Source organism: Lepisosteus oculatus, chromosome 5, assembly GCF_040954835.1.
Source record: "Lepisosteus oculatus isolate fLepOcu1 chromosome 5, fLepOcu1.hap2, whole genome shotgun sequence".
NCBI lineage: Eukaryota > Metazoa > Chordata > Actinopteri > Semionotiformes > Lepisosteidae > Lepisosteus > Lepisosteus oculatus.
Genome location: NC_090700.1, coordinates 40,615,243 through 40,637,323, shown reverse-complemented (window position 1 = coordinate 40,637,323; position 22,081 = coordinate 40,615,243). Strand labels below are relative to the sequence as shown.

The 22,081-nt window shown below is 49.7% G+C and overlaps 3 protein-coding genes across 5 annotated transcripts; 2 read left to right on the top strand and 1 right to left on the bottom strand.

The window, feature by feature from the left end:
* Window positions 1–347: 347 nt before the first annotated feature.
* sars1 (seryl-tRNA synthetase 1) lies at window positions 348–11,226 on the bottom strand. The gene is made up of 11 exons (XM_069190444.1): window positions 10,957–11,226; window positions 8,844–8,914; window positions 8,500–8,580; window positions 7,696–7,854; window positions 6,780–6,923; window positions 6,149–6,304; window positions 4,903–5,124; window positions 4,538–4,667; window positions 3,603–3,760; window positions 2,617–2,746; window positions 348–1,717 (listed from the first exon to the last, which is right to left on the bottom strand). Exons 1-11 carry the CDS (start codon window positions 11,090–11,092, stop codon window positions 1,557–1,559), a joined length of 1,548 nt encoding a protein of 515 aa, XP_069046545.1. The 5' UTR covers window positions 11,093–11,226; the 3' UTR covers window positions 348–1,556.
* A 1,558-nt stretch (window positions 11,227–12,784) lies between these two features.
* LOC102682158 (transmembrane domain-containing protein TMIGD3-like) lies at window positions 12,785–16,687 on the top strand. Its single transcript, XM_006628598.3, has 6 exons — window positions 12,785–12,878; window positions 13,760–14,086; window positions 15,338–15,359; window positions 15,534–15,652; window positions 15,976–16,028; window positions 16,538–16,687. The coding sequence occupies exons 1-6, from the start codon at window positions 12,839–12,841 to the stop codon at window positions 16,682–16,684; spliced, it is 708 nt and encodes a 235-aa protein (XP_006628661.1). The 5' UTR covers window positions 12,785–12,838; the 3' UTR covers window positions 16,685–16,687.
* An 869-nt stretch (window positions 16,688–17,556) lies between these two features.
* Window positions 17,557–21,362, top strand: LOC138239221 (uncharacterized). 3 transcript variants are annotated; one of them, XR_011189691.1, is made up of 6 exons: window positions 17,557–17,642; window positions 19,169–19,468; window positions 19,795–19,881; window positions 19,986–20,005; window positions 20,298–20,456; window positions 20,858–21,362. XR_011189691.1 is itself a non-coding variant. In XM_069190443.1 (6 exons), the coding sequence occupies exons 1-5, from the start codon at window positions 17,603–17,605 to the stop codon at window positions 20,355–20,357; spliced, it is 507 nt and encodes a 168-aa protein (XP_069046544.1). In that variant the 5' UTR covers window positions 17,557–17,602; the 3' UTR covers window positions 20,358–20,387; window positions 20,858–21,362. The 3 variants fall into 3 exon arrangements, 2 of the variants coding, with proteins under 2 accessions (XP_069046544.1, XP_069046543.1); XM_069190443.1 differs by having other exon boundaries at window positions 20,298–20,387; XM_069190442.1 differs by having other exon boundaries at window positions 20,298–21,362.
* Window positions 21,363–22,081: the final 719 nt, after the last annotated feature.

Sequence of the window (22,081 nt, the reverse complement as noted above, 5' to 3'; positions counted from 1 at the left end):
TAGGCTGTGAAGCCTTCTTCAGGCGTGAGCACACTTGAAGAAGACTTCACAGCCAAAATGTTGTTTTCTCTCTTCTCTTTTCAGCATGGAATACACCTATTGTTGTTTTGCAGACTATGCATGCTGACGCAGCTACCCACCTAAGGTATAATATAAAACATATAAAGCTTAACCTTCTACTTTCCCTGTTACACCTAAAAACCTTGTTACTGAAGGCTACAAAAGCACTGTATATAATATAAAATCATGAATCCTCCCCTAGTTTCTGTTACTATGCCACTTGCTGTCAGGAATAGTAATGGATGAAACAAGCCCACAAAAAGCCAGTAAAAACACTGAAGCACTGCTGTGGTTTTGACAAGGTAATTTATTGTACTGTACAACACCAATGCAACAATCAGTAGTCCCTTTTCTCTGGTCACTGGTGCAGACAAATGAGAAGCATGATGGGACAGCAGTCAGGGGGAGACCCTGCAGGACTCACATGCAGTGTGTTCACAGAGTGTTCCCTCTGATCCACGATTAAAAGAAACACAAGAGGCTCAGTTTCTGGACAGTGAATTCCTGCTACCGTCACTGTGTTTCTCTAAAACAGGGGGGGTCAAACTTCAAACTTAATTCTGCCTCTTGTCCCCCAACAAGGGCTGCAGGCTCCTCCAACTCCTCACTCCCTTCAGGCTGTTCTCACTTAACTGAATTAACCGTGTCACCTCCAGACCCCCCTCAGATGAGGCACTTCAAATCTCCTCTGTTAAACCATCTACACAATGTGAAAACCTTGCAGGGCTTTCCTGTTCGAATGCATGATCAACCAAGAGCTGAAGTAGGAAGGACAGATCCTGCAGCCCCGCGGGACTGGAGCTGGGCTCCCCTGTGAGCACACGGGGCTACAAGCATTTGGCCCCAAGGCGCCCGAGGCAGAAGGCATGGCACCGCGGCACCTGAGGCAGGATGCAAAGGCATTCTGTTCTGCACTTGCCTGCGCCCAGTCGGAAAGTGTGTTCTTGATTTGCATTGGAAACAACTCATTTACTAATTAAACTAGAGGGGAACAGGCCGTACGTGTCTTGCATGGGGTGCCTGAGGAAGTACAGCACAGAGCACTACAGCGCAGCTCCCTGCTCTCTCAGCAGGGTGCAGAGAAACCCGTGGCTCACAGGCCTTGGCGCCCAAGCCTCGGGGGAGAATGTGATGTTCCTGTAACGGCAGGGGGCCTGTGACAGGCACTACCAGAAGTTCTTGTCACATGTGATGGAAACAAAACCGCGCACCTATGAAATGAGCCTGCGCATATCTACAAGCACTGCTGTAACGGCACATCTACAAAGCACAGTTCTCACCTGCCCTGACCACACGCAGAAAGGCTCAAACTCAAGCATTGCTATATGCTGCGTTTTCTTTTCCTGAGATTTTAAGCCTGAGTGGTGTGACCAGGCATCTGTGGAACATGCAGTTGGCTGTAGTTGTGAATACATGTGAAAAGACCTTGAGGTGTAGTTTTCCTGGGGACTCAGACTGTGGCGGGGGGAGAGGAGAGGGTGGGGCGTTTAGGGTGTTTAGGAATCGTTAACAGACATGTTCTCGACTTGGTTCTGGAGGGCCTGGTCCACTGAGCCCTGCTGCTTCTTTTTCCCGGCCTCCTGCTGTTTCTTCTGTTTCTTGGATGGCTCCTGGTCGATGGGAGCGGCCTTCACGAACTTGATCATCTCGTTCATGCCTGGACACAGACACAGAGCATGGCCATCAGATCCAAGTCTCTCTCACACACACACGGCTGTCAGAGCCCACTCTCTCTCACTCTCACACACACACAAACACACACACACTCACACATGGCCATCAGATCCCACTCTCTATCACACACACGGCTGTCAGAGCCCACTCATACATACACACAGCCAACAGAGCCCACCCTCTCTCTCACACACACAGAGACACACATGGCTGTCAGAGCCCACTCTCACTCTCACACACACACACACACACACACACACACACACACCGTCAGAGCCCACTCATACATACACACAGCCAACAGAGCCCACTCTCTCTCTCACACACACACAAACGGCCGTCTGAGCCCACTCCCTTACTCACACACACACACACGGCCGTCAGAGCTCCCATCCCCCTCACACACACACACACCCGTCAGAGCCCACTCATACATACACACAGCCAACAGAGCCCACTCTCTCTCTCACACACACACACAAATGGCCGTCAGAGCCCACTCCCTTACTCACACACACACGGCCATCAGAGCTCCCATCCCCCTCACACACACACACCTGTCAGACCCCACTCAATATTAGCATCGGCAGGTGTACAGAAGCGCTGAGGTTTGTCAAACCCTCCCAGGACTGTACGCTCAAACAGGCTTAGACATGGACATATCTAGCCAACCCTCCAATCACTAACGGTTCACCCAAAATGTAAGGATCTGGACCTGCCACTCAGACCTCATGCACAGCCACAGAATGAACAGTTCTTCTCAGATGCCACTCAAACTCAGGCTGGCGGCCCTACTTCACTTTCATGAGAAGGATGTCTCTAGTACTCCCACACGGGACAGTGCTACATCTAGTGGAGAACTGGAAGCCCCACAGTTCTCACCTGGTGGCATGAATTCGCGGAGCTTCTCTGGGATGATGATGCCCTCCTCGGTCTGGTAGTTCTCCAGGATGGCGCAGATGGCACGCGTGGTGGCACACATGGTGGCATTGAGCATGTGGACGAACTCCGTCTGCAGGAGGAGAGCGCGAGAGAGAGAGTCAGGGCCCGCTGGGGAAGGCCCCAGCTCTGTCAAAACACCACCGAGGGACAGATATATACACAGAAGTCTTCTAGCTACCAGGACAACATCAATGAGTAGAAAACCGCTGATTCAAGAAACTCCAGCTGAAAAGTGAACTTTGTAAATGAGATTTCTATAATGGAAAGATAACGTTTTCTCTCAAAAGTATTTGCTAAAACTTTCTGCCTGCCATTTAACCTGGATAAAACTTATATTCCTATTAAGACTTGACTGCACTTTCTTAAAGAAAATTGAGTAGTATTTCTGTGTAGACTAATATTTTATCCTTTTATAATGACCAATCCAATACAGATTTGACCAAACCTATATATTTATGTATTTAACACTCCATCTTCTTGGCTGCCACAATGTACACAGTTCTAAAAAAGTGCAATGGTAAACTAAATGAAGCGATAAAAGAAAACTGAAATATCCTCTGTATGTTTTACTTGTAAACAAGATAATAAATAAATCAAAAGTGAATAAAACAACAGTAAGGATGAGATTCTCCCCATCCTGTTCTCCTCTGAGGATGCTTTCTCTTCAGACACGGACAGAACTAATACTGTTTTTTTTCCATTAATCAACCGTGAGGTTAGGAGAATGAAAGCTTGAAGAGAATGAAGGCTGAGCTCGACAACTCTCCTGTTCAGATTCCTCCTGCTGCAGGGGCCTAGCCGTTTTGAAAACAGCATTACCACGCTGCGGCCTGATCGCGTCGGAGGTTGGAGGCCCCCCAAGGAAAACCAGGTTGCTGCTGTGATTCATTTCTCTTATTACTACAGCCGAGTCCAGGAGGCATCACCTTGTCCATCATCTTCTTGGTCTGCCCGTAGCGGATGCGAAGCCGGCGGGCCTGGTAGTCAGTGCAGTTGGAACAAGACACCAGCTCCCGGAATGCCGACGATCCGGGGAACCAGGCTTCCAGATCCAGCTTTTTACTGGCGGCGTGGTTCAGGGAGCCTGAGGGGACAGGAGGGACACACGCGGGTCAGACAGCATCACCGCTCACACAGCCCTGCAGCAGGGCACACAGTCAAGACGGTGCAAGCTGGATCAAGGGCAGAGATGATAGAACTGAGCAATGGGTTAGCAAGAACGGACTCGGAGCACTGTGGACATTACTGGTCCCCACGCTGCAGAAAAGACACTGCTGCTCAGAAATCAGTCCAACAACATGCACTCAGTGGACTTCTGAATCAACAGTGAAACACTGTTTAAAGTGGAGGCTCCATGGAAGTGGATTCAAAACAAGAATAGGAGGCACTTTGCTAAAAAGGTTGTGGAACAAGCTGTGTCAGGAACAAGCTCCAGTCATGTTACTGCAGCTGAAGCCCTAGTTCTCATTCAAGATGGACAATATGCTCAGAACAGTTAGCGGTTAGCAACTGAATGAGCTAGACATATCAGAAGGTCTCTTCTTGTTCTGGAACCGTACTGAGGCTCTTGGCAAAATGAACGGACGGTCAGTTGTACAGCTAAGCTCTAGTCCGTTTCAGAAAGAGCTCTCTGAGTAAAAGCCCATCAGAGCAGAAAGGCACTGAATCAGGACTCCTGGCTCTGAGCTACAGCAGAGTGGGGTAACTCCAGTACTGCTGGTTTCACTGCAACTAGAGAACACAGGCAAACTGACTGCCTATTTCACACAAGGGGCTCGATGAAGCAATTAAATTCCAAATAAATTTCCGAAAGGAAAGGGGTTCCTCAGCTGCCCCCCCAGTGCGCTTCGGCCGGACAGACCAGAGACGATGTTGACGATGCGGTAGGGGATGCCCAGGGACTGGTAGAACTCCTCCGCCGTCCCGATCATCTCCTCAAACATCTCCCAGGACTTGTTGTCGTGCGGAGAGGCGTAGACGAACTGCTCGATCTGGAAGAAAGGGCGAGAGTGTTTCAGCTCTTCGGCTGAGGCATTCCGCGTTCCAGTCCGCTGGGATATGATGGCAAACGAAGGCAAGGTGAGCAGGAGAAGAGGTCAGCATCGCCCTGGTCACTGTACAGCGCTGGGAATGACACTGCCGTGACTCTGGAAGCACTTCTCATGAGTGAGAAGGAGAGATGGCGTGAGGAAGACTGAGGGAGGGGGAGCAGGCCGAGGGGCTGACCTTCTCGAACTGGTGCACACGGAAGATGCCGCGCGTGTCGCGGCCGTGTGAGCCGACCTCCTGCCGGAAGCAGGTGGAGATGCCGGCGTACCGCAGCGGCAGGTCCTCGGGCTTCAGCCACTCGTCACGCAGGAAGGCGGCGATGGGCTGCTCCGAGGTGGCGATCAGATACTTCTCGTCCATCGTGTTGTCATCTGCCTTCTCGCTACCCTTCCCGATCACCTGATCACAAGGACACAGTCACGCGCAGAGCCCTCCTCAACTGCGCACATCTAACCAGTGCAGGGACACAGTCACGCGCAGAGCCCTCCTCAACTGCGCACATCTAACCAGTGCAGGGACACAGTCACGCGCAGAGTCCTCCTCAACTGCGCACATCTAACCAGCGCAGGGACACAGTCATGCGCAGAGCCCTCCTCAACTGCGCACATCTAACCAGCACAGGGACACAGTCACGCGCAGAGCCCTCCTCAACTCCGCAGCTTACCAGCACAGGGACACAGTCACGCACAGAGCCCTCCTCAACTGCGCAGCTTACCAGCGCAGGGACACAATCATGTGCAAATCTGATCAATGCAAACTGTTCTGAGTTTTCAATAACACCCAAAAGCTGCAACTGAGCCTCTACATTGAAGGAGCTTTACCAAAGCAATGGGTCTGAACCTCTGAACAGTTCACATCATGCCATATAAGCTCAGGTGATTACTACCTAAGTGGGGTACATATCTGGTTTATCAGACACATACTCTTGTCTGACCTCAATGGGATTTTCATGAGCACAGATCCTAAAGATTGTAAGTAGAGTGCCATTAATGCCAGAGGTCACAGCTTAGTTCGACAAGCACAGACAATATGCAGGATGATTCTTCTGCAGATCTTATTTTAATGATGCAAACTCAGCCTAACTGCTCGCTATTACGCAGCACTCTTCATGCTAGGGAATGAAGGGGACCTACTGAATCTGCCACTGGAATGCAGCTCCCGTAGAGACATGTGGCAGCCCCACTGCATGGCAGACCCAAACCCCATATCTCCCGAGTTCTGGATATTCCCTATCTGGAAGGCTTATGGATCAGGCTGGCATTTAAGTGAATGAGCAGAGCAATGCCAAAGGGGATGTACGTACGATCAAGTGTATTTCAAATGCTCCTGTCGTAGGAGATAATAAACCAGTATTTGAGATCCAGATCAGTAAGGCAGTGGAGCTGCTAACCCGTGGACCACAGGGAGACGGGTTAGCACGTACCTTGTAGAGCTCCTCGTCGAACTGGCTGAGCTGCGCCACCTCCTGCATGACCTCTTTCTTCATGAAGAAGGGTGTGTACAGCGGCGTGTAGCCCTTGCTGTGAAGTATCCGCAGTGCGTAGCTGATCAGGGCCTGCTCCAGGAACACCAGCGGCCCCTGCAGGACAAAGGCAGAATAGCAGCAAACACTCGCAGGTCTGAGCTTGCGTGATAGTCCACTACGAGCACAGAGATATCTGTGCAGGCACAGTCCAGTTACACTGCAGCTGGTACAGTATTTACCTACTGCCACATTTCCTGCTGCTCATCGCTGCTTGTAGCATGCAATATTACCTAAGCAGCTGCATTATTACTAATCCAGTAGTCATTTCCTTACAGAGTTGGGTTTGGCACAGACAACACAAATTACAGGGCAGGAGAAATGGCAGCTGCAGTCTCCTGCGCCCAGGAGGTTCACTGCGTTGCTGGATGTGGTTATCTGTGGCCAGTGAGTGAACTGTACACTTCCGGGCACTTTCAATAGCACGAGTGAGGGGTACCTGCGAGAGCTGCGGTCAGGAGGCCCGTTACAGGACTGCGGCCTGCTGGTTTTGCTGACCCGAGGGGCACCAGCGGACAGGCTGTGCTCTTACCTTGAGGAAGTAGCCTCGGCTCCCGGCCACCACGGCCCCCTTCTCCCCCTCGAACCCGTCCACCATCACCACGAGATCCACATGGGAGTACTTCTTCTGCACCGAGCAGTCCCCCCACGTCCGCTCCACCTTGTTATCTGCGTCCTGGGAGCAGAGAGAGACCGGACAGGGGAGGGCAGAGAGGAACAGATTGTGAGCGAGTCCCTCCGCTGCCCTGACGGGACAGCACACGTGCCTCAGTCATCGCCGTGCCTCTGTCAGCGTGGCTGGAAAGGAGCCTCTGCTAAACTACTAACAGTTTTTTCTTCTGGTGAAGCAATTTTTGAAGACTGTCAAAAGACGTCGTTGGTAGCAGATAACGAGATATTGAGGTACTATTTCATGCAAAACAAGACTTAAACATTTCCCTCAGTGACTCACAGGTCCAAAGCTCTGAGCAGAGCCCCAGTAGTGGTTCATACCACAGCTCAAACTCTGCTGATTTTAAAAGCATGCAGTGCTGATCCACCCTAGACTGAGGGCATCAATTGTTTATTATGAAGGAGAGCACTTATTATGAAGGAGGTACAGCACGCCACGCAGCAAGAGACCCAGTTTTAAAAATCAAGAGCCAAATAAAGATGCACTGACTTCAGTGTCTACAGACCCGGCGGTGCACCAGAAATGAAGTGCCACAGTTTTAATAGCACAGAGTCTTAGGAAAACTGTCTCCACTATGCCAGCATGGGGATTCTGCAGCCTAGCCATGCATCTCAACTCAAGGCTCAGCAGGCAGAATACACTGCTATAGCAGCTGCTCCCAGCTCTCTGTCTGACAGACACTGCCATGCCTGATCTCCCAGTCTCTGTACGGAGTGGTCCAGCTCTCCCATCTCCAGCTGTGGAAGAGTGCCGGCGGCAGTGAGCCGCCCCTCACCTCGTCGTTGCTGATGGGGACGCTGGGATGCAGGAGGTTGCCGATCTCCCGCAGGTACTCGAAGCGCTCGGCCTCCAGCTGCAGCCGCGAGGCGTCGCCCTTCGCGATCGCCTCGTCCACCAGGACACGCACCTTCTTAATCTGCGTCACCGTCAGGCCCTGCGCAGGAGGGGCGAGAGGGGCTGATCAGTCAACAGGAGAGTTATCAGAAGACTGCGGTCACGCCAGTGCGGGACCAGTGGAGAGGGAGACAGGGGTTTGATTCAGAAACATGAGCTTTCAGTTCAGCTCACTTCTCACTGACACAGGCTAGTGACTGGGCTTAAATCACACTGTATTCATACACCACACACCATGAGCCTGCACACATCCTCATGGCCTTACATCCTTAGTTCACGAATTTCAGAAGGTGTGAGTAGTGCAGGACAGGCCTATACAGTGCCCATCCCTGATAGCAGCAGGACCTCCAGGACACTGGATACTTAGATGAGAGTTTTTCTGAGTAGAGTCAGTTAAATTAAGACAAGACAAGATATTTTAAATCTGCACAAATCCTAACCTGTGCCAAAACAGTTCAAATGACAAGATGGTCTTGCTTAGAGCAAGAAAGCTTAAAGTTGGTGGACAGCAGACGAGTCCCTGCAGGATAACGGATAAACAGTTGTGAAAACTCTCTGAACACGGTCACTGGGTTTTTTGTTTTGCTTGGAGCTCTTGAGCTGAGGACTGTAGGCACTGGCGCCGCTCCAGCTCAATGTCCGCAGAGACGCTGAGTTGTGTCGCTGGGACAGGAGGCCCACTTACCGCCAGGAGCTCTGCCGTCAGGGCCTCAAGGTTCTGCACCTCCTCAGGGAAAGAGTCGTCATCGCCAACTGGCTCCTTCTTCTGCAAAGACAGAAAAACACACGGTCACGCGGGGCCCCTACCGTGGCGCGCGCCCGGTCACGCGGGGCCCCTACCGCGGCGCGCGCCGGGCCACGCGGGGCCCCTACCGTGGTGCGCGCCGGGCCACGCGGGGCCCCTACCGCGGCGCGCGCCTGGTCACGATGCAGCTCAGGCTGCAGGCAGAATGTTTTTTTCCTGGACCACAGGCACACAGGTCCAGTGCATCCACACCGCTGCTGTCCCCCGGCTGCCTGCGGCCTCACCTTCATCTTGTCCCCGATGGTCTTGCTGCACAGGTTCTTCAGCTTGTTGAGGTTGTCAGCCTGGAACCGGCCTGCAGAGGAGAGCAGACAGGCGTCACTCGTTACCCCGAGCAAGCAGCTCGCAGGCGCTGCCCTGTCCTGCGGTCGCAGCTCAGGTGAGTTCAAAGTGCGAACTGATGCAGTAGTTAATGAACCAGAAAGACTGACAGCATGGTCCCCCGGGACGGGTGGCGAGGGGAACAGGGCTAGCAGACATGGACAGTGCCTTGCAAGCAATGACCAATTCTGTGGAATCCCGAACAAAGTGTGCACATTTTTTAACATGGCAACTATTTCAATCAAAACATGAATATTCCAATTAAATACCTTTATAGGTTAGAAAATTAAATGCCAGCAAAACGTCTGAAGACAAATTAAAAACTACAATGTTAATTTTACAAGCATTCCCCCGCTTTCCTATGGCAAACCTACAGTCGACTGTCTGTGCGCAATTAGTGGTCCACAAGATTTCAGAATAACTGTATCAGTACGGACCCTCAGTCAGGTAGTGAAGATTAAGCAAAGATTCAACCATGAAGACCAAGGAGCTTCCAAAACAGTGGAGGGATGAAGTCATAGAAGAACACAAAACAGGGAAAGGGTATATCAATTTTCACAGATATGAAATATCCCTTTGAACACAATGAAATTGATTGTTAAGAACCACGTACCACCCAGACACTGTCTGGGCCACACTGTCTCTCCAGACTGCGCAGCCAGACAAGGGGCAGCCAGGTGAGGGATGCCACCACCAGGCCCAGTGTCTCTGAAAGAGCTACAGAGCTCAGATGGGAGAAAATGTGCACCAGTCAATAATAAGCAGGTCACCCAACAAAGCCAGCCTGTCCAGCAGAGTGGAAACCCATCTCAAATCCCACATGGAGTTGCAATAAGGTATTTAAGAGGTACTGCCAACATGTGGCAAAAGGGTTTGTGGTCAGGCAAGACATAATTGGAACTTTATGGTCTAAATGCAAAGTGTTTATACAACAGGAACCCAAAATAGCACATGACCCAGTCAATACCACCCCTAGCATGGGGTGGCTTCTCATCAGCGGAGACTTGGAAACTGTCAAGACTGAGGGAAACCTGCTTCGGGCAGCTAAAGACTTTAAGCTGGGATGAAAATCTACTCTTCCACAGGACAATGTGCTAGAACACATGGCATACTGGGGTGGTTTAATAAAGTCAACCACCAACAACTGACTCGAGTAGCTGAGTATTTATGCACTCAACAAATTTTTCTGTTTTGTTTTGCCGTTTTTCCTGACATTTCTTAACACCAATAAGCGCGTTTAATTCGAGCAATCCAGTTCTGATCCAAGATATCCATGTGTACTGTTTATTTGTAATGCGACGCAATGTGACATCGTGGAAGAGGGTGAATACTTTTCCTCTGTTCATTTTAATTGCCCCCTCGTTTCGACTCCACGTCCTTAACTGCCAGCAGAGGCAGCTGTAGGAACCTCAGTGCGTGGGGAGAAAGCCCCGGATGGCGCCGACTGCACCAGCAGTTTAAACTGCGAAGCCTTGACCGCTTGTTGTGACTGATCTGCCGAGAGCACATCGCGACAGAGCAGCGCCGCTGCCCGCACGACACGCCGATGACACGGCAGCTGCACAGCGCCCACACCCTGCCCCAGGTCCACGCTGTTGCGGCACGATTGCATCAGCTCGTCGTGGATGGGCGATTCCACGCCGCGCGGTCTAGCCCTGCCTGCTCAGCCCCTCCTCCTTCACCCACGCCGCGCTCAGCTGTCAGCAGCGGCCCGGCTCGGCACTGCGAAAAGCTCGGGTTTGACACGAGTGGACGTGACAAGCAGTATGAAAAAGCATGACGTCTAAAAGACTTCACTCAAGTTTACGTTTCTCTAAACCGTACCTGCCTTGAGACCGATCCCCATTCAGATCAGCCTATTCAGCGCTATCTGACTCAAATGTCTGCAATAAACTATAAGGCACCTGCTCACGCACAGTGATTATTTGCCAAGAAGCGATTCGCTCTCAGCAGACCTCGAAGTAGCATTATTTATCTTATTTTGTAATAAATACAACAACTTCTTTTCCAACCCACATTTCCTCCATTCTTTGTCCGCTTCCACCAGCTTATCCACGAGCGTGACATCTTTGAACCGCTTCGCCTGAGTTTCTCGCACGGTCTCCGGGTTTCCGCCTTTGTCCGTGCGGAATAGGTCCAGATCCAGCACCATTCTGCCGCCCCTCGGTTCTCTTCCCGGTCCCCTGCGATGAGCTGTGTCTGCTAGGCTCAGCGCGACGAGTGCTGACGCTCTACAGCCTCTCAAACCGCAACCAGCAGCACACTGAGCAGGAAGACCGGCTGACGCCACAACCGCAGAGGCAAGAGCAGCCCAGTTCGAGCGAGCGATCTTTCGCTGCAGGGAAAGACGCCTGGCGCCTCCTGGCGGCGGGATGAATATATACAGCCAGATGTGGTCTTCCGTGCTTAACAGCAATCGTTAAAATAAGGTTTTAAGATGTGAAAGTTTTGGCGATACTTTGCTATTAATTAGTCCTGCCAGCTAAGCACTTTGAATGAGAGAGTTAGAGAAGGAAGCAGACAGGGGGCTAATGAGGGAGAGAGATCCTTCACATTGTGATTGTTTCAGATCTACACCTTCACCTCAGTGCGCAGGTGCAGACATGAGAAAGATTAAAAGCCTCTCAGGGCTGGACTAGCCCTCCCTGTGGCTCCCTGCAGCTCCCTGTGGCTCCCTGTGGGCCCCAGCAGCTGTGATAGTGACAGGGCAGTGAGAGGGCAGAGGACGAGGCTGGGCAGGAGAGGGGGCGGCACAGATCCCATCCCACTCTGCTCTGGAGAACAAATAAAAATCATCATAATTGCTTACTCTTATATAGCGCTTTTCTGGACACTCCACTCAGAGCACTTTACAGGTAATGGGGACACTCCTCCACCACCACCAGCGTGCAGCCCCACCTGGATGATGCGACGGCAGCCATAGTGCGCCAGAACGCTCACCACACACCAGCTCTCAGTGGGGAGGAGAGCAGAGTAATGAAGCTGTTTCATAGACAGGGATTATTAGGGGGCATGATTGATAAGGGCCAAATTTGTCCAGGTCACCGAGGTTACAGCCCTACTCTTTTCGAGAAACGCCCTGGAATTCTTAATGACCACACAGGGTCAGGACCTCAGTTTTACGTCTCATCTGAAAGACGGTGCCTTTTTACAGTATAGTGTCCCCATCACTACACTGGGGCATTAGGACCCACACAGACCGCAGGGTGAGCGCCCCCTGCTGGCCCCACTAACACCACTTCCACCGGCAGCCTTAGTTTTTCCCAGGAGGTCTCCCATGCAGGTACTGACCAGGCGTACGCCTGCTGAGCTTCAGTGGGCTGCCAGCTGTGAGTTGCAGGGTGATGCAACTGCTGGCAACTGGGAGCACAGAAGAATGAGGACACTGAGCTGTAAGGAGACCAGGGACCAGGGAGCCTCAGCTGCACAAGCACCCACTAGGATTAACTGGGTTCTCGTCCCCTGACTGGGGTGCCCGGCTGGTGTTGAACTGGCCTAGTTCTGATGGAGTTCAGCCATGGCGTGTCACCATGACAACGAGGGCCCAAGAATGCCGCGACAGGGGCAGCAGACAGGGCGGTTCTAAAGTGGAGGGCTCTACCCCACTTCTTCCAGAGCCCCAAGAAAGCTAAGGCTGAAACCCCAGGGTGTGCTTCACTCTTCCAACATGCTCCTGTTTGCACAGCATCAGACTGGAAATGAAGAAGTGAGGATTTTCCCCAAGGCTTGTTTCCAGCTATGTTGTGAAACCTGGCCATGGCAGACAGCTCTCTGGGGAAGTGGTTTGGGTCGTGCTGGATTACAGTTTCACTTCATGGTAGGCTGGCCGAAAGCCACAGGAAGGAGTGACTCCATTTCTCCAGCACGACTGTTGTTGCAGTTGTCTCCGGTCGTCATCATGAGGGGAACACTGCTCGTACTCCTCTTCCTCACCACAGGTAAGACCACGTCAGCTGGCAGGCTAGAGCGGGAGACACTGTGTCCCAAGACGAGACTGCCTGAGCCGAGCCTGGGTGTGGCGAGGGGGTGAGGGGTTGAAATCCCAGTTGGAAACACCATCATCGTGCTTTAGCTCACCAGTTAGGCTAAATGGGCATCAGGACTGAATTTGTGAAAGGACGGGTAACGTTGAAAGACAGAAGTACTGAAATGTGCGAACAGATTCACTCTTCTAGACGGTTTGATTTGTCCAAGAAAAAGTGCAAATTCTTACAAAATTATGCAATACAAAAAGGGTTTTTTCAGTGGGGGACTAATAACAAAGTCTTTGAAACTTGGTGTCTTTTTATATGTATAAAACATCTCAAAACAATATGTACAGAACTTATGAGACATTTTTCAGATTTGAAGTAGTTCAGATTGGTAGCTGTGTCAGCATGCGTAAGCTGTAAAGGAACAAGTAATAGGTTTATTCCATGCTGAAAAAAGAAGAAAAAAACACAACGGTTCGGCCGAGGAGCCTTCTTCGGGTGCTAAAATGTTTTTAAATATTGAATTTTATTTGTGTGAAAATGTTTGTAATAAAATTGTACCACATTCTGACAGCCTGTCAAATAATGACCTGTCTGGTGATGAAATCAGAATGAGATAACAGACTGTCAGCCCAGTGGGGACTGAAAGACAGAAGCATTGAAATGTGTGAACAGACTCACTCTTCTAAATGGTTCAATTAGTCAAAGGAAAAGTGCAAATTACATTTTGTCCTCAATTTCCTAAATCAGAAAAAAATAGTTGATCTGCTGCACATTGTAAAACTCAAAGAAAGGCTGCAATGAGAGCAGACCGGGATTTCTCATTCACCTTGTTTTTGGCTCTTCAGCTGTGTCTTCCCTCACTGGGCCCGAGCGCCTCACAGTCTACACTGGGCGGAGGACAGAGCTGTCCTACTCCTACAGCAACGAGTACTACTTCAGCCATCGCAAGTACTGGTGCCAGGGCTACTACAGGAACAGCTGCCAGGTTGTAGCGTACGCCGACGAGGATGGCGCAGGGGCGGATGTGCAAGTGCAGGACGATAAAGAAAACGGGCGCATAACTGTCATCATTAATAGCCTGTCGCTAACGGACCCCACGGATTACTGGTGTGGCATCGAGAGGAATCACCTCCTGGACATCATGGCCTACACCAAGCTGGACATCGTCGAAGGTGGGGCCTGAGCCAGACTAGCGCAGGCTGCTTCTGGGTAATATCGCCACTCCCACCTCGCCCAGCGGGAGGCGCTGCTGTGTATAGGCATCCAGGAAGCCACAGAAATAGGGTTCAGTGTAACCTGTTGATATTTGTTCACTTAAGTCATTTGGAATCTCTACGGTACTAGTTAGGGTGAATTAGTGTCCCATAAACTTCAGATCAGGTGTCCTTGTGCAGTGAGTACAGTTTAATTAGCAATATTTATTTAAATAATGAGCTAGCCATGGCGCTGGTTCAGACTGAAAGGCGTCAAACTGTTGTCCACAACTGAATAAATGTAATGATCATCTCTACAGCACCTCAGATATAGAGCTCTCAGGTTTACCTACAACACAAATCATTTGCTTTTTGCCATTTTGCAAGCACCTGTCTTTGCTAAAGTCACCCCATTTAAAAGAAGCTCTTGGCTGCTCTTCAGAGTCGAAGATGTGTCCATGCCAGTGCCCCCCTATTGCTCTAGGTGCACACAGTCTGTGGTGGGGCACTGCGGGTGGCAGGGTCAGTTGCGCAGTGCAGAAGCAGGCTGCAGTCTTTAGTGCAGTAGCTGCGCAAATGGGGCAGGAAACTGGAGTCATGTGACCTGACCACAGGAAGCCTGAGAGCCATGTGCCAAGAACAGAAAGTACATGTGACAGATGAATCTGTGTTCCTGTGATTCTGCTTATGTGTATGTTTTTCTTCTTTTCTGCTTTCTTGTCTCAGACTTTGTGTTTATCACATTCATAGGAAATATTATTGTTAATTTGAAAAGTGGCCTAGACTCAAGACAGTGAGCTCTCAAAAGCTCACAGTAAAAACGAGCAGAATGAACAGACCCAGCTGATGCAGGAATCTAACACACTAAAAACGACTTAAACAGAAATCACCTAAGATGGATAATATGATCTGTCACAATCTTTGATTGTACAATCAAAGGCTCCAGACATTTATAGTAATTGTGGAATTACTGAGATCCTGATATTGTAGAATGGATCTGCAGGATGAGAAAGGGGCTCAAGTTGGGACTGTTCACTGAGGACACTGTCCTGTCAGGCGGAGAGGACACAGGGCTGTCCAGAATGGGGAGAGGGTAAACAGCCCAGTTGTGTGATCTCAGGTGCTGTGGTCCCCTCGTCAGACACAGACAGTCATCATGTGGTTTGTGCAGTACATGTGGTCTCTCTTATTAATCACTGCTGTTTTCCCTTCTGTCTCTGTTGTGTGCAGGTTCCAAGGAGCGCCATGCACGGTAAATACATATATTTAAATCTTCTGCTCAGTACAGTTAATTGTAATTTATTGAGGTAAGTGCTGTGGAATTGATTAAATCTTAGAAGGGGACGCAGATTTAAACTGTCTTGTGGAGTAGCTGTGTGCAGCCTCAGGCGGTGAGCGATGCTCAGAGACACTTGTGTTCCTACAGCCTGGACGCCCCTCTGGAGTACATCTTGCCCTTCTGCATGCTGGGCGTGCTGCTGCTCCTGGTTGGCATAGTGTTCCTGGTGAAGTTCCTGTGCCAGCGCAGGAAGGCAGCGAGCTCAGGTGAGAGAGCTGTGCCAGGGACATGGTAGGTCTGCTTATGCAGAGGAACATAACAAGCAGGATATGTGTGGCACGTACAGAACATGTAATATATTCATCAGGTATTTGTATGCTCCTATATATAAAGCACTTGTGATGAAAAGTGCTATATAAATGTAAAGAATTAAAATTAATATTATGTTGTAGTGTAGTACTTATTATATTCTTGTTGTGCCTTTGCCTTCTAAAGTGTTTTGCATAGCCACCTATGTTCGCTATCTGCAAATCCACAAGTGCTCTGACAGATCCAGATCTCAGCAGGTAATGATGATGTCATCCCACAGGAGTCCTGCCGCTGGGGGAGGAGCTTGCGGGGGACAGCCAATCAGGGGACGAGGTAGGTTCTGACTTCATAGTGTGGCGACCAGGTTTCCTCCCAATCCCCCCCACCACTGATCACCCCCTGATTAACCCCCAAATCATCTCCTGGAAACCTTGACCTTTCCTGCTGAGCTACAAATGTCCGGATTGCTGGCAGCCGATGGCCTCTCCCTGATAACAAGTTACGTATCAGAGTTCTGTATGGGCACTGGGGTCTCACAGCAGCATGAGGTAATCACACAGCTCATCACCGCACGCTTCCTCTGATTTCTGAGCTTTATTGGAGGCGTTTTGACATCTGTTCTGCACATGATGGGTCGATCAGGTAAACGCACAGATGACTGCAGAAGCTGGGCCGTGGTCCTGAGAGACTGACAGGAGCGTTCTTGCCGTCTTCGGGCTGTGCTGAACGCTTTCTGTCGTCGTTACCTCTTGATCCACCGGCGTGCTCCTCCAGTGCTCCAGCTGTCTGGGAGAAGGTTGTCCTGTGTGCTGCCTGACCAGCTCCTGTCTCCTGTGCCGCAGGCGGGGCAGAGGCCGGACCACAGGGTGATTTACACGGCGGTGAAGGAGGGCGCCAGGTGGTCCTCGCGGGCTCCAGGGGGTGCTGCCGCAGGGGAGGAGCCCGAAGCCAGTGCCAACATCCACTACAGCGACATTGAATTCGTATAGGAGCCTGTGGGCGTGCTCGGACAAATAAACTCTCCAGAAAGTCCCCTGGTCACGGCTGCATGCTCTCACCACAACAAGAGACACTGCTCTACTGCCGCGTGGTCAGGCCCAGGCACTGTGCCAATTTCACCCCGTCCAGCAGAATCTCCAAGTCACTCTACAGCAGAAACAGCACAGGACCTTTAAGTGTTAAAATAATCCATACAATTCCGATACAATTCTGTACTCTCTACGGGTCTGCCTTCTTCAGTGGGCAGTGATAGACAGAGCCTCCTCTCCTCCAGGGCTTTACAGGTGCTGTCAAAGGGCTTTTCAGTTAACAAATTAAAGACTACAAAACACGTGGTGTCACTGGAACAGCTATCTCAGTGAGATATCAAGAACACCACAGGACCTGTAGCCCTTCAGGACAGGAGTTCTTTATCCCTGTTTTAATCATAAAAAGGTTTCACCACAAACCCGTAGCTCCGGGGGCTGGGGATACAGTTCCCGAGGTCTTAGAGTAATCGGAGCAATAAACGCAGAGAAAAACTTCCTGTCGCTTCCTGACTGTCCTTAAATAGGTCCGACCGCGGGCCGACCGCAGACCACGTGGCTCCAGAGCCGGGGAGCTGGGCTTTGCACCTCTTCCTGCGAGTGGGCCAGTTCGGCTCGCCCCGCCCTCCGGCCCCGTCTTTCTGTCTGTCCGGGTAGCGCGTTCCTGCTGCGGACGGGTGCGGGGGGGCCGTTTCAGTCTAGAGCTTTGCACTGCCCAGAGCGGGACAGATACTTTTCTGTCAGAGCTGTGGTCACCTGTTTCCTGTAAACCAAACGCTGAGACCAGAGGCTTCGCAGATCCCCAACATTCTGCCTCGCTGTGGAGAAGCTGAGCTGAGCGCATCAGGGGTTCGGAATTCAACAGAATTAAAGACGAATAAAATGGGCTTTTGGACCACCGCTCTAGTGCTGACAATTACAGGTAAAGACACTAGAAATCTTACGACTTTGTATTGAATGCAGATACATTTATACATAACGAGGTTTATTAGTAGCAATAATCTCATTACTTATTAACTTGAAAATTAAAAATGGTGTTAATCTAAAGTATCAAATATTGTGCAATTAATGGGTTGCAAAAGTAAAACTAGATACATCTTTTATAATCACTTAAGTACCACCTATAAAAGTTAAATCATTTACAAATTTCAGATAATATGATTCCTAAATTAATCTACACAAAAATCACGTTTAGTGTACTGCATATTATTGCAAAAGAAAATGTGTCGTGTAATGGTTTGTAATTATTGATTTGATGTTATCGTTATGAATTGTCAATTCCAGTTAGACTATATTGATGCTAAAATCACTTCAAAAATGTGATCTGATATTCATTTCTAATATTTGAAAGTGTATGATTACTGTTAGCAACAAGAAAGCGCACAGTGTCCTGACGATGACCTTTTCAGGGCATGATGAAGTGTGTACTTCTGCTAAGTGTGTATATCGAGAACTAAAGAAAAGTAAACCATAACCCAGCGCAAGAGCGAATGGGGTCATTAAATAGTCTAATAACAACAGAATTCGAAATTGTGTATCATGGTTATATTTTTCTATTTTTCTAGAATGTCTTCAATACTGTGCTATTAGCGGAACTACTGGGTTTTCATAAACGTTAACATTTCAGAAAAAGGTGGTTATAATCTTATCACTACTGTTTTGTTTGTACTGGTTTTAACATACTTTTATCCAAGATGTTATGAATGTTCGAATAGTAAATGAAATGTAAATGATAAAAAATATGTAGAACAGCAATTTATATTTATACTTGTGGTGGTGCTGAGAAATGTTATTATTGCTATCGTGATTTTTCATTTATGTAATTTAATTCATCATAGTATTGTCTTATTGTTGTTTTATAATTTCTTTGTTAGCCTTTTATTAAAAATCATTAACAGTTCATTATTATGTCAGACGATAAACCTCGAATTGTTAAATAAGAGCCGTTTTCAGGCCTTTAGTTTCAGTTGCAAAAGATATTTCTGTACCGGGGTCTAAAGTTATACAAAAACTCTGTCTCGTCGTCTGTCGCTCACTTAAAGATACTTTTATGTTGTAAAAATGGAAAAAGAAATATTGTATTAAACTTCTCACAGTGCGAAGTGATAAAAATGGCTCTTCTGAGTTCACAGCGCGGTTTACAGATGGTTCGTCTTTTTCGCGCTGAACCTTTTTTTGGCGCTTTAGACAAGCAAGACGAGTGGTTTGTGAGATAACGGTGTTTGGAATAATGATTTAAGAATCGATGTTGCCAGCTCGGAGACCAGTGCCGCTCTCCCTTTGCACGCCCATCAGAGGTAGGGCATTTTTCATCTGAAGAGCCAGCCGCCTGTGCCTGGACACGGACACGGACTCGCGCCGTGCGCCGAACCGCCTCCAGTCCCCCTGCAGTCTGTGTCCCCACTGTCTCTGCCTGATGCGGCGCCCATCCTCGCTGTCTGCCCGCAGGGGTCGGGGTCGAGGTGGCGCTGTTCCCCCAGGAGATGGAGTGTCGGTTCGGGGAGGCAGACCGGGAGAAACCCAAGGTCTGGTGCAAGCAGAACACCACGCAGTGCTGCTCGGGCTTCGCGGTGTCCAGCGCGGAGGAGAGCCTGTACGGCGGGCAGGTGACCATCCGCGTGCTGCGGGACCAGAACAAGTTCACCGTGTCCATCGCGCAGCTGCCCGAGGGCGAGGGGCGCTACTGGTGCGGCGTGCTGAACCCCGACAACACCATGGTCAAGCTGGGCGAGGCGGACTTCTCCGACGGTGAGACCCTGGAGGCACTCGTGCCCGCACAGTCGTACAAACGCCACATGCATAAAACACGTACACGAGTCAGACCTGTTCTCTTCACACTCACTTCACACTTCACATTCAGATGCTGCGCAGCTATGATGTTGCTAAAAATATTTCTGAGGATTCCGACCTACGGAAGACTGAAAGCGAAGCCAAGAGATTGGAGGATTTTTACAATATCCTTCGATTTACCGTGCATTAAACAGCATTAGAATCTACCAGTTGTTGGGAATGTGTGCGGGCGGAGCCCTTCCCAGAGCTCGCCTCTGACGCGGCCGTCCTGTCCTGTCGCGCAGGTGAGGTGCCGGTGTGGGACATCCTGCGCTGGGCGCTGCTGGCCGCCCTGCTGCTCAGCTCTCTGTCCAGCAGCCTGTACGCTAAACGTGAGTCCCGCTCGCCTCTCCGAGCACCGGCTGCACAGATACTGACAGTGTCCGTGTCCGGCGCTCTCTAACCCAGCACGGCTTCTTGTCTCTTTCTGTTACAGGGAGAACCGGGAAAGAAAAGGTACGTCTCTCGTGTCCTTCTCCTTAATAATAATAATAATTCTACTACTAATAATTATAACAACAAAGCATAGGTGACACCTGCTTATTACTTGGTCAATTGGTCCTTCCTCATTTCTTTAACAGAACTTTCTGGACATTAAAATGTAAATGGTTCTGGGGCCCATTGTGATTAAAATGCTGTAGAAATTCAATGGTATTAATATTTTATTATCACTAGATAGGTCTCGTATCTGAAGCTTGGTACGGGTAACAGACGCGTCTCTAGCCTGCTCTCTGCCGCTGTGTTTCAGAGGGACGAAGCCCCCTACGAGGACGTACAGATGATCAATCTCAGCGCCAAACACGACTAGGGACCCCGTGACGTCACCCCGCGGCCCGCGGTGATGCCGGCGGAATGAAGGGCGAGCTGGGAAATGGGAGAGGGGTGGGGAGGGGAGCAGGCTACCCTGGTAACGTTCATCACTGGACAGATTTGGGGTGGTAGTGTAAAACAAGGACTCTGTCGGTCCGCCTCTAGTTGTATATATGTAAATATATATATATATTACGCAGAGTAAACAAAGTTAAGCTTCCAGTAAATTATAAGTCGGACTCATTTTCTATGTAACTGTGCACGTTTAACGACATCAGCTGATAAAAATCTCTACTTCTTATTTTTTTATATTGGTTATATGTTACTTGCCTCCACAGATAGGAAATGTATAAAACGAAATTTATGAGCAATATTCTGATTCCGTCTAGGAAACGTGATGGGTGCACTTGCGCCGGCTTCCCACCAGGGGGCAGCATCGCTCTAATGCTGAATTTCATTTCTTTCTTTAATGTCCGTTTTTATTTTTCCGTGCTGTAGCTCATATGGATGGCCCACTGTCCTGCCTGCTGCCTGCAGCTCCAGGGTCCTGGGTTGGTGCCTGTCTGTGTGGAGCTGGCGTGTTCTGTCTGTGTTCAGTGGGTTTGGGCCGGGTCTCACCGCCCACAGACAAGCACATTAGTCTGGACTGGCTGCGCTACACTCTCCCCCTGCGGTTTCTCCTGCACAGAAAAACGCTGGCTGATCCCCTCCAGCTGCAGAGTCTCCTCAGGGCTCGCTGTGCTCTGCAATGGCTTCTGAGCTCTCAGTTGTCTAATCGGTCCTTTAATTGAAATTTTGATTTGATTCATTTGAACGCTTCACTTTACAATTCCAGATGTTAACATTTTAAACTTTTACTGTTTTTACAGGCAATTTGAAGCTGTCAATTGCTTCAAATTGCTGTCAAGTAAATCTTGAGCTGCTGAAAACAACAATTGCATCCTCAAAGAGCAAATGTCCACTGCTGCAATCTGAGTTCCTCCTAATAAAAAGGTCACTGAGATCTCCAGGTGTTGCTGTCTGATTTCCGATGTCTGCGATGCCTCCTCCACAGTGTGCTCTCGATGGGAATGCTGTGCTCTCTCTGCAGTCTCTTGCTCACTGAAGAGCAGGGTTCCCGGGACCACAGAGCTGAGCAGAGCTGCCCCAAGGCCTTCAAGAGCAGCAGTGGGCTGCCCCAGGTGATCAGACCTATTAAATAACCAGTCCAGTTTCACCTGCTGCCCTTGAAGGCCAGAGCTGCCCATCTCTGCTGTCCTTTCAGACACGAGGGGTTTGGTGTAGAGAGCACCTGGGTGTGGCCCACCCTTCACAGCCCGGTGCATAGAAGGTGATTACTCAGGCCACACGAACCTCTGCTGTGCTCACGAGCTCATGAATTCTTCGCTTAAGAAGATGTTTTCTTTCCTGTTTTGGCAGGAAGTCATTGGGTATAAGAAACCTGCTCTGAGCTGGTCTTATTTTTTTTTCAGTTTAGTTGACCTAGTTGAAAACGGCACTCGTGATAAGTCTAAAAACATGAAGTCGCGTGTGGCTGTTCATGGCTTAATCCCTGAGCACAATGAGGCGTAAGGGTATTGAATGACTGACGTTGACTGTTGTCTCGATGGTGCTGAGACCCTATCATTACCGCTACGAAACCACAGCACAGATATGACAAACTGCAAGTGTACGCAGTGACTTCCCCTTCACCTCATTGCAGATACACACTCTGAGATAAGG